General features: G+C 44.3%; 1 protein-coding gene across 2 annotated transcripts in view; it reads right to left on the bottom strand.

Annotated features, from left to right (window-relative positions):
* Positions 1–1,245: 1,245 nt before the first annotated feature.
* The window catches only part of LOC144772310 (uncharacterized), a 36,788-nt gene continuing 22,081 nt past the window's right edge, over positions 1,246–15,952 (bottom strand). For both annotated transcript variants that reach the window (XM_078656541.1, XM_078656542.1), the window contains exon 2: positions 1,246–7,215. In XM_078656541.1, coding sequence (XP_078512667.1) covers positions 4,110–6,080 — 1,971 coding nt within the window. In that variant the 5' untranslated portion in view covers positions 6,081–7,215 and the 3' untranslated portion in view covers positions 1,246–4,109. The remainder of the gene's footprint in view (positions 7,216–15,952) is intronic.

Raw genomic sequence — 15,952 nt, 5'->3', positions numbered from 1 at the left:
CTAGGAAGAGATCCCCAAAGGTGTGTTAGTGTAACCTCAACAAGGAGCGTTTAAAAAAAATCTTTTGAGTATTATATAGCGCAAACTAGACCAGAGACCTCGGGTATCAGAGCGCTTTATATGTGCACCAGTTTTGTTACAGATGGACACATTTATTTTTGTTAGGCACGCGGAGATTGGGTGATTTGACCAGAATCAGAGGATGCTGAGCGTCGTTGCCGAGACTCGAACCCGGTTCCTCCGCTTTGAGGTTGACCGCTCTTGCCGTAAAGCAACAACCTCTCCCCTAAGTCAATGTACCATCCTTTCCATTGAGAGTAGCAGCCAGGGGTTCAGGGACCAGGGGAGCCCGAGGGAGTATAAGAGGTCGAAGCCCGACGTTCCTCAGAGCTTTTCCCATGCTCAGCATATTATGAATAGGGTCTGAACATCCATTGGGTCCAACTTGACGCCCCACAGCAACAGCGTGTTAAGTGTGAAGAGCCCTCTAGGTCCTGTTCCAGTCTAATATAGGGTAAATGGGCATCTGAGTGAAAACAATAGTAAGCAAAATGTGCCTGCACGACCAGATAGCATAGACGGAGATCGGGGAAAGGGAACTCACCTGTCGTAAGGGAGTGCAAGCATTACCCATGCAATACATGGCCTGCGATCCGCCCACATCAACCTTGGCAAGAGACTTTGAAGTTGAGCGAAGAAAGAATTTGTCAGAGGAATGGAAATATTGACAATTAGGTACAAGAAGCGAGGGAGTACGTTATTCTTAATGATAGCAATTTGGCACGCCAATGAAAGAGGGAGGTGAATCCAGTGGTGTATTTGTGTGGAAGCTTGTCCATAGCAGGCCGTAGTTTGAGTGGATGATCTGTTCCCTGTTCTTGTGTAGTACAATCCCCAAGTATTTGGTGGACTCAGCAGACAACCGGAAAGGATGTCCGCATGGTGGATGAAAGTCATGGCCTCAGTCAGTAGGAACAGTTCGGATTTAGCCCAGTTGATGAGGAGTCCCGAAAGTCTGCTGGATCGAATAATTTCCCACACTATAAGGTCTAGGTTTTCCTAGGCAAATTAGAGGAAATTCAAGTATAATTAAATCTAAAATGATTTAAAAAGAAATGGTCCTTAGTTCTGTACACTATAGGTAAGCCCAGATTAGCCAAATTTTAAGTAAAGATTAATTCTTGTTATAACATCTGTAGAAAATGTGCCAGAGGTATGTCAGAAAGCAGGAGTACTCAAATGTAATCATACTTTAATCTTCTTTGAATGTTTATTCTTTGAAGTGTCTCAATGTGTTTTCAATACAAATGTCAGCAACTTTTGCATAATAACATTTTATTCTTTTGCAAATCATTTGGCGTCAGGGGCAACTGCAATGCATATGTTTATACAGCAGCAGACCACAATGTTCCTTCACATTCCTCAGTTACATATGATCATGATATCATTACCAACATCCTCCTACCCAGTAAATAACCAGCAACAGTTTTGTAGTTTTCAGCATCTCTTTAGCCCCTTTTCTCTAAACTAGGACCTAGTGGAGGCATGAACAAAGTACAAAATGTATCGGCACAAGGATCTTGTTATGCATCTGAGGCTGCTTACGTATTACTGCCACCTCGCAAAGCTCCTTGAGATGGGCTGTTTGAATTCATTACACCAGCTACATCTAAAAGGCAAAACTCATATATATTCCAGGGAGAATTGGTCTTTTTGCAATTGTGTAAATGGCAGATCTTGAAAGAAACAATTGTCAAAATACAGAATGCAATAAATAACAACAAGCAAACTCAGGAAGTGTGAATGGAGGGAACTATTCATAAAAACATTTTCCAGGAACAGATCTGTCCCTCAGATTTCTTTGTCCCAGATATCTCTACTTACTGCAAAGTCCAAGACCCACAAGTGGCAATGCAAACGAGGGACTGTTAAGAAGGAAGTTACTACATCAGTGCAAGTGCATTGACTGGTTTTCAGATCCAATTAAATGCTTCTGTTAATACAATTATATCTACAAAATGGATTCATGTTAAAAAATATATAGGTAGAACCTTGAAGTGAAAAGCTTCAAGCATTCTTAATGTACAGAGATGCATATTGTTATATATTTGAATTCGTTCAACAGCAGAATGTGGTTAAGAAACAGCAGTTTAGAAATAATTGCAATTTCATAATTTTCTCTAGCTCCTTGTCCCAGTATTTCTGCCATACTATAATCTAGAATATGGGACGATACTTGAATGTGGTTTTGTGGCTAACGTCTGCGGTATTGCCCCTGTATTGTAGATTCTGCATCTTTCTGATTGTTCAGTTTTTCTCCACACATTTGGTAAATCATGTAGTAGAATGTCTACTAGCCTGGTATGTTACGAGTAATCAATTGTTTCTGGGTTTTATTTTGTGTTTTCATACCCACATATAACTATTTATGCCTCTACTTTAATCAGTATGAGGTTTCAGTAGTACCTTGCACTTTTCACTGTATGTCAAGTTCTGCACTTTTCACTGTATGTCAAGCTCTGCCCAACTATCTAGTTTCCTTCTGGTTGCACTATTCCTTAAATGGTTATTAGTTATTCTGTGTGTACTCCTTATTTATCTGATTGTATTGGGTGTTTACTACAATCATTTTGAAATATACATTGGATGGCCCCAGGTAATGATGAAAGCAGACTTACTCTCAAGTTCCCACGCTGTACAGTATTCTGAACATTAGGGCCACTCCTATTGCCAGTTCATCTGTAGATAAAGGATGGTTTCTTGTCACCATGCAAGGTTCCTTAATGCCCCAGCCTCCATCTGGTCTGTATGAGGTATCATTTCTCAATTGAACTCTTGTTAAAATGCAGAATATCCGTACAGTATCACACTAGTGCGAGTCCTTTTGAGTATTGTTAGTGATATCTCTGTAATGAATATGATACCCCATTCAGAATATTTACATGATTTTAATCTAGTGACTCTCGTACTACTTCTATTAACCCTGTATACTCATAATAATAATAAAAATAATAATAATAAGGGAGCTTGTAAAGCGCCTGGTTACACCAGATGGCGTGTCCCCACGCTAAGTGAGTAGCCAAGTGAGACCCCCTACAGATAGCAGCGTGCGCCCCTATTTTCGGAACAGATACGTTTTAAGCTCTGATCTATAACTGCTCTCCGATGGCTCCTGCCGGAGCTCAACGGGAAGTTCATTCCACTTTCTGGCCGCCAAAAGCCTAAAAGACCTTCCACCCATCCGATCACTCTTCACTCTTGGGACGAGTACCAGACCCGCTCCACTAGATCTAAAGGACCGTGCGGGCTTATATAGGGTAATGAGGCTTAGGAGATCTCTGGGGCCCCTGCCTTGGACAATGCAGTGGCACATACAGAGCGCTTTAAACATAATTCTCTTCCTGACAGGAAGCCAGTGTAGAGTGTCCAATGCTTTTTTAGAATCAGTCCAACTCGGCCGTCTTAGCACAAACCGTGCAGCAGCGTTTTGCATCACCTGAAGCCGATTCAGACTTTTAGCCATGGCACCCAGATATAAAATGTTGCCATAATCCAGGCGTGACGTAACAAGTGCATGCACTAGCGTCTTCCTGGCCTCAATCATGGGTTGGAATTATGAGTTTGAAGGTGTTTAACACATCCGATATTTATCAGATACGTTAAATAACTCACCTTTTGTTACATTTAATCAGGTCAGACCTGACAAAGTATAACAGGGGAAAACATGCAGTATTTACCGTATCATGCAGCTTTAGGTGCATTAAACACCACAATCCACAAGCTATTCCCCATAAACCCATAATCAGTGGTATTTATCACAAATGATAAATAAAAGACCCTGTGGTTTCATTATTTATCAGGGGGCGATTAATAGTGCCTCAAGTGGTAACCAGGCCCATACACCATTAATATGATTTCTTTCCTTTATCTCTTCTCAAATTGATTGATTTTTTCCCAGAAAGCATTGCCACATTAAATAAATGTACATGGTTTCTTTGTTGTAGATCATCTTATTTGTCACTGGATCTACACATGTAGTAAAGGTGTGTGGTTCTCAGATGATACAACAGAGTACCTTTATGTCTGAAAGCTTCAGAAGATTCAGAACATTAATATGAAGTCTGACCACTGTGAATCCTCTGATGTATCATCAGGTTTCTCTTTGTAATGAAAGCCTTGTCACATTCAGAACATTTATATGGTTTCTCCCCTGTGTGGATTTTATGATGAACTGAAAGACCACTCTTTAGCTTGAAAGCCTGGTCACATTCAGTACATTTATATGGTGTCTCCCCAGTGTGAATTCTCTGATGTATGTAAAAACTATCATTTCGCCTGAATGCCATATCACATTCAGAACACTTAAATGGTTTCTCCCCTGTGTGGATTTTCTGATGAATTGAAAGATGACTCTTTCGCTTGAAAGCCTGGTCACATTCAGTACATTTATATGGTGTCTCCCCAGTGTGGATTCTCCGATGAGCGTACAGATTATCATTACGCCTGAAAGCCTTATCACATTCGGAACATTTATAGGGTTTCTCTCCAGTGTGAGTTCTCTGATGTACTGTCAGCCTTTTCTTTAGAACGTATGACTTGTCACATTCAGAACATTGGTAGGGCTTCTCTCCAGTATGATATCTCTGATGTACTAACAGTTCCGCCTTCAGAATGAAAGCCTTATCACATTCAGTGCATTTATGTGGTTTCTCTCCCTTGTGTTTTCTCTGGTGTAATGACAGCCCATATTTGTACGTGAAAGCTTTGTCACAATCAGTACACTTATACGGTTTCTCTCCAGTGTGATCATTCTGATGTCGCATTAGATAAATTTTGGTTTTGAAACCCTTGTCACACTCAGAACATTTATATGGAGTCTCACCACTGTGACACATGTAATGTTTTCTTAACTCTCCTTTTGTAATGAAAGCCTTCTTACATTCAGAACATCCATAAGGTTTTTCTCCAGTGTGAATACTTTGATGTATTTTCAGCTGTCCTTTTGTCATGAAAGCCTTCCCACATTCAGAACATTTATATGATTTCTCACCGGTGTGAGTTTTTTGGTGTAGCGATAGTCCACTTTGTCCCTTAAAAGCTTTTTGACATTCAGAACATTTATATGGTTTCTCGCCGGTGTGATTTCTTTGATGTATCACTAGGTTGTCCTTTGTGATGAAACACTTGTTGCACTCAGAACATTTATATGGTTTCTCACCAGTGTGTATTCTCTGATGTCTTATCATAGTTGACTTATGACGGAACGCCTTATTACATTCAGAACATATATATGGTTTTTCCCCAGTGTGAATTCTCTCATGTGTTGATAATTCTCTCTTTTCATGAAAAGTCTTGTCACATTCAGAACATTTATATGGTTTTTCTCCAGTGTGAGCCTTTTGATGTCTCATGAGGTGAAGTTTGAATTTGAATCCCTTGTCACACTCAGAACATTTGTATGGAGTGGCACCACTGTGAGACATGTGATGTTGCCTTAAACTTCCTTTTGTAATGAAAGCCTTCTCACATTCAGAACATTTATATGGTTTTTCACCAGTGTGACTTCTCTTATGCATGGATAGGCTACCTATTGCCTTAAAACATTTTTGACATTCAGAACATTCATATGGTTTCTCGCCGGTGTGATTTCTTTGATGTATTATTAGGTTGTCCTTTGTGATGAAACACCTGTCACACTCAGAACATTCATTTGGTTTCTCGCCAGTGTGTGTTCTCTGATGTTTTATCAGATATTTTTTAAGACGGAAAGCCTTATTACATTCTGAACATCTATATGTTTTTTCCTGAATTAGATTTTTCTCCAGGGATGATAAATCACTCTTTTGCCTGAAAGTTTTGTCGTGTTCAGCACATTCAAATGGTTTCTCACCTGAATGGGTTTGTGAATCTATCATCAGCTGTGAATTTGTGATGAACATCTGGTCACACTCAGTGCATTTATATGGTCTTAGTTCAGAATAGAATGACTTTTGTCCAAGGAGATTGTCACTTGTGATAAAACTTTTACATTCGAGACATTGAAATGGGGTTTTTCCAGTATGGTTTTGGACTCCTGCCATCAAATAGCTTTTTCTAATAAAAGTCTTGGTAAACACTGTAGATTTATGTTGTCTTAATTTGCACAGATCTCTTTAATGTTTTTCCACATGGATATTGTATATAGAAATCTCTGTCGCATTTAGAGGATTTGTGGCCTCCTCCATTATGCACACATTAAGTTTAAGTAATTACATCCTTGTAATAACATCCTAGAGACACTGGGTAAATGCATGTAACTTCTCCTGTGTCTGTCCAAGTTAATACTTTCGAATTAGGTACATTTTACTTACACATATAGATGAAAATTAACCTCTCTACATTTTACATTTTTAGGGCAGGTATTAGAACTGCAAAGTTGTGCACTTAAATGAAGTGCACCAGTATCTTTGATGTGACAAATTAAGTAAATCCTTTCTACTGATAGTCCCTCTATGTATAGGTGTTCAGGTAAGTTAACAGCATGGAAGCATCATTCCTCCAGTCTAACTCTCTTATTTCTTTTCTCGCCGGTATAAAGTCAATTGTACAGTATTAGCTGTCATTTGTAAAGCACATTTAGTGCATAGAAACAATATTTTGTCTGTATTGCATATGCAATTTGCTATAAGATAGTCATTTCTCATATTCACCGATTATTTAGATGGCAAAGTAATGTGCTAAACTCTCATGAGGGGATATTTTGATGTGTTGTTAAGAGTTGCCTTTTTCGCAGAAGACATCAATAAGTAGTTTTGTCCATTGCTAGTGTATAGTGTACACATTTTCTGTTGTTGTCCTATCTTTAGCCTGGAAAGATTTATTACATTGTATACATTTATGTGGCTTTTACCTTTGTTGGTCAATTGATTGATTAGGGATCCTTGGAATGCTAACTTGCAGTAATACTCATGAGATACTCCTCAATCCTTTGGTGTGAGGTGCTATGTCACATTCAGACACACATCATTCCATTGGTGTCTGCTACCAGATCTGCACAAAAAAGGCTGCTTGCACAAGGAACGCACATCAGTAACAATTGTACAGCTTCTTTAGTAGAATAAAGTTTCCAAAAACAGTTTTGTACTTTTCAGGGGGTAAGTGTCTCAAAAGTTGAATTGCAATTCCTGTTGTCCATAATATTCCTCTGACCATTGCTTTTATTCTGTGTTTCTTTCACTTAGGGGACAAACAAACATATAAGCATTAGCATTGTATGAGCCACAAAATACAAATATCAGCATTAAAAAGAATAAGTTTGTTTTCTTATATGAAAAGGAAGTAAAAAAAGCCAGGAACACAATTGTAGGTGATATTCACAGCGCATTAGCATAGAAATACTATAAACATAATCTAGTGACCACAGTATTTTATTCATTTATGGACCAATACATTTTCATCCTTGTAACACGATCCAGAGCACATTGTTAGTCACCCACTAACAATGTTCATAACAATAATTATAATGGACAGTGAGATATCTGTAAACCAATTACCAAACACACAGCAGGAAGTATAGGAAAAATTGGTGAACATGACTCTGCTGACAACATGGATCAAAACAAAACCCTGGATGTGTAATCCAATAATTACAGCATGAATGACACTGACATAAAGACATCTATCATTAAATGGGGATGTCCATGTATGTATTGAGATACATAAGAAATCTTCTGAGATAGTTATTCCAGTTATTTGAGGAGCAGAGCAATACCAATTGCTGTTTTCTGGTGCTAAACTACAGGAAGCTGCAGCCAGAAGTTAAGGTTTTATTGACCAAATAGCCTAGGTTTTAGAAGCTTTGTACAAACAAGCTTTATCAGGCCTCGATCAGAGATATTAAGAAAGCGAATTCCACAGTTTGGCAAGAGTGACTGAAAGGCACACCCACTTTTCTGGGATTTGCAATGGGAAGGCTGAAGAGGAATGAAGAGTTCAGGTCACAGAATGCAAACAGAACAACTCCTTCTTGAATGTTTCCATGTATATTTTTGTGACAGATCGAAGGTCCCAAATGCACAGCTTAATAATCAAACAATGATACATGTGATCCAATTAGCAGAGCATGGATATGTCAAAAACAAAAATACCTTCTAATCCATTGATCTTGATCAGAACGTTAATTAACACAGAAATTAACTGCCTGATCTAGTTTGCAGATGGACTACCATCCATCAAATTTAGAGTTCACTGTCAAGGTACTAATGTTTTGGTGGACAGCCACTATTGGTTTGGATGGCCATTAGCTAAAATTTACTACAGTTTTTTTCCCCCAAAAAAGTGGAAGGTTGTTACAGGAAGAAAAAAACTATTCTCCGCCACATTCAGCGAGTTTTCACCTTGTACGAGTGTCACAATGTGTTTTTTTGTCCTCTCACTGCCAGGTTATACTGCGAGGTAACAGAGTGAAAAAAAAATCATGCTGTTTACCTTACAAAACGGTGGGTGATGCTACGCCCTTCATCAGACTGAACCTACTCTGTTGTGCCACCTGGAAAGCTTTTCGTCAACAGAGCCAACTGGGGCTTTCTTTCACTGACATATGTCAATTCTCCTGACTCTACACAAGGTGGAAGGACCGTTGGTTTGGGTAAAAGGGTGCTCTGTCACTTTTGTGACTAAATACCCTCTCTCTCTCCACCAAATTCTAAATCAGGCCATAAGATGCTTATGATCAGATGCACACTGAACTGAATTACACAGAAACCAAGATGTCCATGGCAATTACTCTAAGCCAGAGTATATCATCACTCAGTGGCACAGAAACTGCATTCAAATTAGATGTATGCATTGTTATATGAATGCTACAACATACAAGCTGTAAACAGATAAGCATAAATTCAGTAACAATTTATAAATACATTTTATAAAAACCCTTAGCAGTTCCCTCTACAGAACCTTGGAATCAAATGGTATAAAGATTTATCCCTTTCTGCCCATGTTCAGCACTTATCTGCAGCCTGCTTTGGCAAGATGAAAACGATTAGAAAATTCATCGATTTCTTGCCAGAGCAATCCCGTAAAACAGTAGTGAATGCGTTAGTCACCTCGCATATCGATTACACCAATAGACTCTACCTTGACCTGCCTTGATGCTTGATCCGCAGACTATAGATAGTCCAAAACGCGCCTGCTAGATTGGTATGCAAGGTTCACCTCCGGCAGCATATTTCCCCCCCTCAGACAAATTCATTGGCTCCGGGTGGCCATGAGAGTGGAATTCAAGGCACTCACGTTTGCTTTCCGGGCCTATCAGGGCAGAGGCCCTAACTATCTGAGGAAGAGACTTCGTCATTACCAGCAGGGTAGATCGCTGAGGTCCAACAATAAATGCTACCTCACCATACCCCGCTCTGTTAAAGCAAGGATGAAGGGCAGAGCGTTTGAGGTGGGAATCTCCAAATGCTGGAATGGCTTGCCTGCGATGCACTCTGAACAGGAGTTCAGGAAGGCTTTGAAGACCTGACCGTTTAGGCACAGGGACTAGCTCTTTCACCGGCTCTGCTTTGTGGTTTTCTGCTTTAGCACCGGGACACCTCAGTCGAGGTAGTTGTGCGCTCTATAAATGTCTTTATTTTTATACTAATATACTGCAAACCTCTGTGGCTTCCCAAAGTGCATTCCTTCCTTGGGGTTGGTGAAAAATGCTTAATATTTTATTTTTGAAGGGGTCCTACTTTACACTCTAAATTGACATGCTTCTCTTGTCACAACCAGTAAAGACTCGCTTCTCTCAAATTCCTCTAATATCCCAGAAACATCATTAAATGGAGCCGAACCATGTACTAAGCATGTGCAGGAGGCCCTCCACACAACAGTCATCTGCTGCAAGGGAGGGTTTGCGGTGTGCAAAAGGTAAGCCTGTCTGCGCTTGTATGCCCCTGGTCACCGCCTGAAATGCAGCCTCTTTCCTATGAGGTAAGCTGGCTTTTCTTACTTACTCCTCTGAGCAACTACACTCATTTGGAAGCGCTGTCCCCGTCCGCTCTCATTCTCTGGTGACTAGGTCCCACTTACTTTCCCCACCATCTGTTCAGCATCATATTGTCACAAAACTGAACACCAATAAACTATCTTAAGCTGGCTTTTCTTACTTACTCCTCTGAGCAACTACACTCATTTGGAAGCGCTGCCCCCGTCCGCTCTCATTCTCTGGTGACTAGGTCCCACTTACTTTGCCCACCATCTGTTCAGCATCATATTGTCACAAAATTGAACACCAATAAACTATCTGCCTACATGAAAATTATAAACTCACATTAACCATCAGATCACATGTCAATCAATCAATCAGGCTTTTTTTTTAAACCTTTATTGAAGCATTCAAAAGCATTACAAGCACAGGCCTACAACCACAGGGGCCGGCCGTAAACTCAGCAAATCAAATAGGAAATTTACTTATCAGTCAACAGCCCTGGCACCAGCTGTGATGCAAGGTACAGCGTATGGTAGAATGCGATATCAATAAACAGGATAATACAGAGGTTTCTTTTTTTCTTTTTTGAAGAAGCAGTAGTGGCATAATCAGGCTTTTTTTAAAGCGCACTACTCACCCGTGAGGGTCTCAAGGTGCTTGGGGGTGGGGGGTGTAGCTCTAGGTCAGGATAGGGGAGCTCGTTCCAGGCCTTGACCGCCATGTAGAGAAGGCTCTTCCGTCTGCTCTGGTCCTGCGGATGTGCGGGGTCTATGCTAGAGCAAGGTCGGTAGAGCGGAGGTTTCTTTTCAGTACGTGGGAAGTGATTCCTTTGTTGAGGTATTTGGGTCCGATGTTGTGGGGAGATTTGTATGCGTGGGTGAGTAGCTTGGAGGTTACTCTCTTCTCGACAGGGAGACAGTGGAGGTCTCGCCGGTGTTGAGTCATGTGCTCGTGTTGTGGGCTGCCGAGGACGAGTCTGGCTGCGTTGTTCTGGATGGTCTGGAGTTTGTGTAGCAGGGATTTGTGGATTCCAGCATAGAGGGCGTTTCCGTAGTCTGATCTGCTTGTTACGAGTGCGTTGGAAAAATAAACAATGGAACTCCACTCCCCTCCGCCCTCCCTAATTTAAGAAAAAAAAGGCACTTACCTGCTGTGGTGTCTCCAGGCTGTCTCCTCCGCCACAGAGTCAGAGTTCTGCCTGAACTTCGTGTTCTCAACGGAGCAGGCAAAACTCCATAAAGTCCGCTGGCGGATCGGAGTTCTCTGACTAGGGTGAATATTTAGCCCGAGGGGGGGGTCTCGTATTGGGTGCAAACCAGGCTACTGCTGCTGCCCATCCTCAACACCCAATAGAAGGCTGTAGGATGTCATTTGCAGGTAATTGCACAGTATTAATCTGCAATTTGAGGGGATGGCCTGGGACCGTGCTGGCATCTTTGCCTGATGACAATCTTGGCCATCAAGCTCACCTAGGTTTCGCTCCCAAACTGCCCTCGTCTTGCCCATAGGGTATTTGAAGTTAAGGAGTACGGACCATTATAATATTCCCATGTGCAATATATTGCATACAGGAAGTATCTGCTGTATCTAGTGTGCAGACACCCTGAGATGCTCTATGACACCACATGGCCACAGAGGTAAGCAACCGAGATTTGTAAAGGTCTGGAGGGGAGGAGTTATCCTGGAGCTCCTTTCATTGTAATTAGTGTACATTATGTGCTCATGGGTGAATGTTGTCCATAGGTGGTTCAACTGTGAACACCAACTGGGAAGAATCTGCGGAATAAGATACGAAACATACCAAGGTCAAGTCAGATCTCGCAAACTGTGAAAGACGCAAAACTAAGTACTAATGGGAGCTCCAAGTGACAAGGAACCCTCATTGGACCATTTGTTTGCCCTTGAAAGTGGAATGAGTGAATATGGCCAGTGGCAACCCTGCCAAATAACGAATGGGATGAATGCATGAGGGATTTTAAAATTACTCCCAGGGGGTGGATTCCAGGTGTCGGACTCGCACCCCGGACCCCCCCCCTACCTGGTCCCGAAGCTGGACGCACGGTGCTAGCCACAGCCTCCTTCCGGTCTCTGAGCCTTCCGGTCGGCGGCGCGTGGAACAGGAAGCATCACCGCCGCCGCGGACTACAGAATGACAGTACCCAGAAAACCCGTGCTTGGCGCATGCGCAGACTTGGCAGCATAAATGGCGGCCGCCAGTAAGGCACAGCGTCGGATATTGCCGAACGCTAGAGGAGACCAGCACACTACGGGAGAAGCGCGAGGCCAGCGCTTGTCTCCCTTTCTTGGGAACATTGTGAACTGCCAGGACCGTTTTCACTCCGTCACGGTCAGGGAGCCTATAGACCTTGTTCTGGGATTTCTCAGTGCCTGCCTGCCTGTTACCAAGGGGATTGAAACGAGGGGCACTGATCAAGAGACGCCCTCCTGAGCAGACAGTCTCAGAGTACACCGGGGGTTCCAGGCGGTGACGTAACCGCGGGTTCTCCAACTATGTTGCTTACCTTTGACCCTACCGCAGCAAGCGGAACTCGAGCGGCATTTTCGGCCGCTACTTTGCACAGTGCCCTCGGTTGGTGAGCTACCTGGACGGGGGCTCTTGCGGATGACGGTTGGTCCCTACTGTTCGCTCGGCATTGTCGGCCGAGGAGGGGTTCCGCCAGGAGTTGCTGTCCGGTGAAGGGTATCATTGACACTATTGACTTACTGTTTCTTTATTTTCCTGTGTGCTCTTTCTTGGATGTGACATTAAACATCCTAACAGGTCTAACACTCTATGTTGTCTGCGTGTTGTATTTGCGGCACGCATAGCGTAGTAAACCGAAGTCCTGTCCTGTGCTTCTCTCTCACGCACAAGGGCAAGCCGGTAGGCAGCCAGTGCGCTTGAGCGCTGGTTGGTTCTCCCTGTGGTGGTCCGTACCAACCGTAGGTCGATCCCGAAGACTGCGAGAATCACACCAGGTTTATTTGGGTGTACCAGACCCTGATAACATATAGATCCAACACCATTTCCAAGCTGACAGTGTATTCATTGTGAAATTTGGTCCCCCACTTTGGATGGACCCATTAGAAAACAGGGAGGACATTTGTAGTGGGGAACCACTGAGAATTGGAATCAAGTCAAGTCAAGTTAAAATTTGTATAGCGTACTACTCACCCAGAAGGTCTCAAGGCGCTTGAGGGGGGGGGATGTTATTTATCAAATAACCAAGTTTGGAGTTGTTTTCTGAAGGAGTGGTGGTTCTGTGTAAGGCGGAGGTGGGTGGGGAGAGAATTCCATGTTTTGGCCGCTAGGTAGGAGAAAGATCTTCCTCCTATGGTGGATCTTTGGATGCGTGGAATCGCGGCGAGGGCTTGATTGGACGATCGTAGTTGGCGTGTGGGGGTGTAGAAGGCCAGGCGCGTGTTGAGGTATTTGGGTCATAGGTCGTAGAGGGCTTTGTGTGCGTGGGTGAGGAGACGGAACGTAATTCTCTTGTTGACGGGGAGCCGCGTGGGTGAGGAGACGGAACGTAATTCTCTTGTTGACGGGGAGCCAGTAGAGGTTTCTTAGGTGACCGGATATGTGATTGTGGCGGGGGATGTCAAGGATGAGTCTGGCGGAGGCGTTCTGAATGCGTTGGAGTTTTTTCTGCAATTTGGTTGTGGTTCCGGCGTATAGGGTGTTTCCGTAGTCCAGTCGGCTTGTGACAAGTGCTTGGGTGACCGTCTTTCTTGTTTCGGTGTTTGGGTCTTTGGTGAGGGAGAGGATCAGCTGTGTGTAGTCAGCATAGGAGATGACGTTGAGGTTGTGTTGGCGCGCGATGGATGCGAGGGGGCTCATGTAGACGTTGAAGAGAGTCGGGCTGAGCGATGATCCTTGTGGTACGCCGCAGATGACTTCAGTGGCCTCTGATCTGAAAGGGGGGAGGCGGACTCTCTGGGTTCTTCCTGTGAGGAACGAGATGATCCAGTCCAATGCTTTTCCTTGTATTCCGATGTTGCTGAGGCGTTTTATGAGGGTGCTATGGCAGACCGTGTCGAATGCTGCGGAGAGGTCCAGTAGGATGAGGGCAGCTGTTTCTCCGTTGTCAAGTAGTGTTCGAATGTCGTCTGTGGCTGCGATGAGGGCGGTCTCGGTGCTGTGTTTGGCTCGGAAGCCGGACTGTGAGGGATCAAGGGAGCCGTTAGACTCTAGGAAGGCGGCGAGCTGATTGTTGACGGTTTTCTCAATGACTTTGGCGGGGAATGGGAGGAGCGAAATGGGGCGGTAGTTCTTAAGTTCGGTGGGGTCTGCTGTGGGTTTCTTCAGGAGGGCGCTGAGTTCGGCATGTTTCCAGCTTTCCGGGAAGGTGGCGGTGTTGAGGGAGCAGTTGATGATGTCTCGGAGATGGGGTGCGATGATGGAGTCGGCTTTGTTGAAGATGTGGTGGGGGCATGGGTCGGTTGGCGAACCGGAGTGGATGGAGTTCATCAAGCGGATGGTGTCTTCGGTGCTGATTGGGTTCCAGGCGCAAAGTGTCGTGGTGGGTGGCTTCAGTTCGGAGGTAGGGGGGGTGGACTGGTCGCCGAAGCTGTTATGTATGTCAGTGATTTTGCTGTGGAAAAATGAGGCTAGAGAGTCGCAGAGGTCTTGAGAGGGAGTGATGTTGTTGGTGCCGGCGCTGGGATTGGTAAACTCTTTAACGATGTTGAAGAGTTCCTTGCTGTTGTGGGCGTTGTTGTCGAGTCGATCCTTAAATGCTGATTTCTTGGTGGATCGGATCAGCTGATGGTGTTTGCGGGCGGCGTCCTTGAGGGTGGTCATGTTGTCTGTGGTTGGGTTTTTTCGCCAGGCTTTCTCGAGGGTGCGGCAGGTCTTTTTGGATTTCTTAAGGTCGTCATTGAACCAAGGGGCCTTTTTGCTACCTGGCTTGTTTTGATGGTTTTTCAATGGTGCTAATTCGTCAGCGATGTGGGTGATCCATTGTGTGAGGTTGATGGCTGCTTGATTTGGGTCCAATGATTTGGCGGGAGGGTTTTGGTATAGCGATGTGGTGAGTTGGTCGGTGGTAATTTTGTTCCAGTTTCTACGGGGGATTTGCTGTGGGTGGTGGTGGGTCGTGGTCTTTCTGAAGATGAAGTGGACGCATCAGTGGTCCGTCCAATGGAGTCCTGTGGCGTGATTGAAGGAAATGTGCTTGCTGGAGGAGAAGATTGGGTCGAGCGTGTGTCCGGCGTGGTGGGTGGGGGTGTTTACCAGTTGTTTGAGTCCGAGATTGGCGAGGTTGTCCAGAAGGGTGGTGGTGGTGTTGTTGTTGTTGTTCTTTTCTAGGTGGAAGTTGAGGTCCCCTAGTAGAATGTAGTCCTCGGAGGGGAGGGCGTGTGGGCTGATGAAGTCTGTGATGTCTTCGCTGAATTGTATGCGGGGTCCTGGTGGTCTGTAGATGAGGGTGCCTCTGAGTGTGGTCTTAGGATCCGTGTGAATCTGGAAGTGAAGGTGTTCGGCGGCTGCGAGGTTGTCGTCGGAACTGGTTGTGATGCAGATGGTGGACTTATGGACGATGGCTAAGCCTCCTCCTGTTTGGTTGATGCGGTCCTTTCGGATGATTTTGTATCCGTCCGGGATAGCAATGGCGATGTCGGGCGCTGATGAGGCGTTCATCCAGGTTTCTGTAAGAAAGGCGACGTCCGGCGTTGTGGTGTTTGGAAGGTTCCATAGTTCAGTGGCGTGTTTGTGGACCGAGCGGGTGTTAAGCAGGATGCACTTCAGGTGGTTAGTGTCGGAGCTCTGTTTGGCGTTTGTGGATTTAGTCTGGGTGCTGATGCAGTCGAACTTGCAGGAGTGGCAGGTGAAGGGTCCATGGGTGTGTCCCGGGGCGGCTTGGTGGCAGATTGGGAGACGTCCGGAGTTCAGTGTAGAGAGGGTTGCGGCGTCGTACGTTATGCGGGTTTGGGGTGGACTTTTCGGGGACCAGGGGGCCTGGCGCTGGGCGCGGTCCAGGCGCAGACGGGCTTACCTTT

The sequence above is a fragment of the Lissotriton helveticus genome, chromosome 8 (assembly GCF_964261635.1).
Source record: "Lissotriton helveticus chromosome 8, aLisHel1.1, whole genome shotgun sequence".
NCBI lineage: Eukaryota > Metazoa > Chordata > Amphibia > Caudata > Salamandridae > Lissotriton > Lissotriton helveticus.
This window is presented reverse-complemented; position numbering and strand designations above follow the sequence as displayed.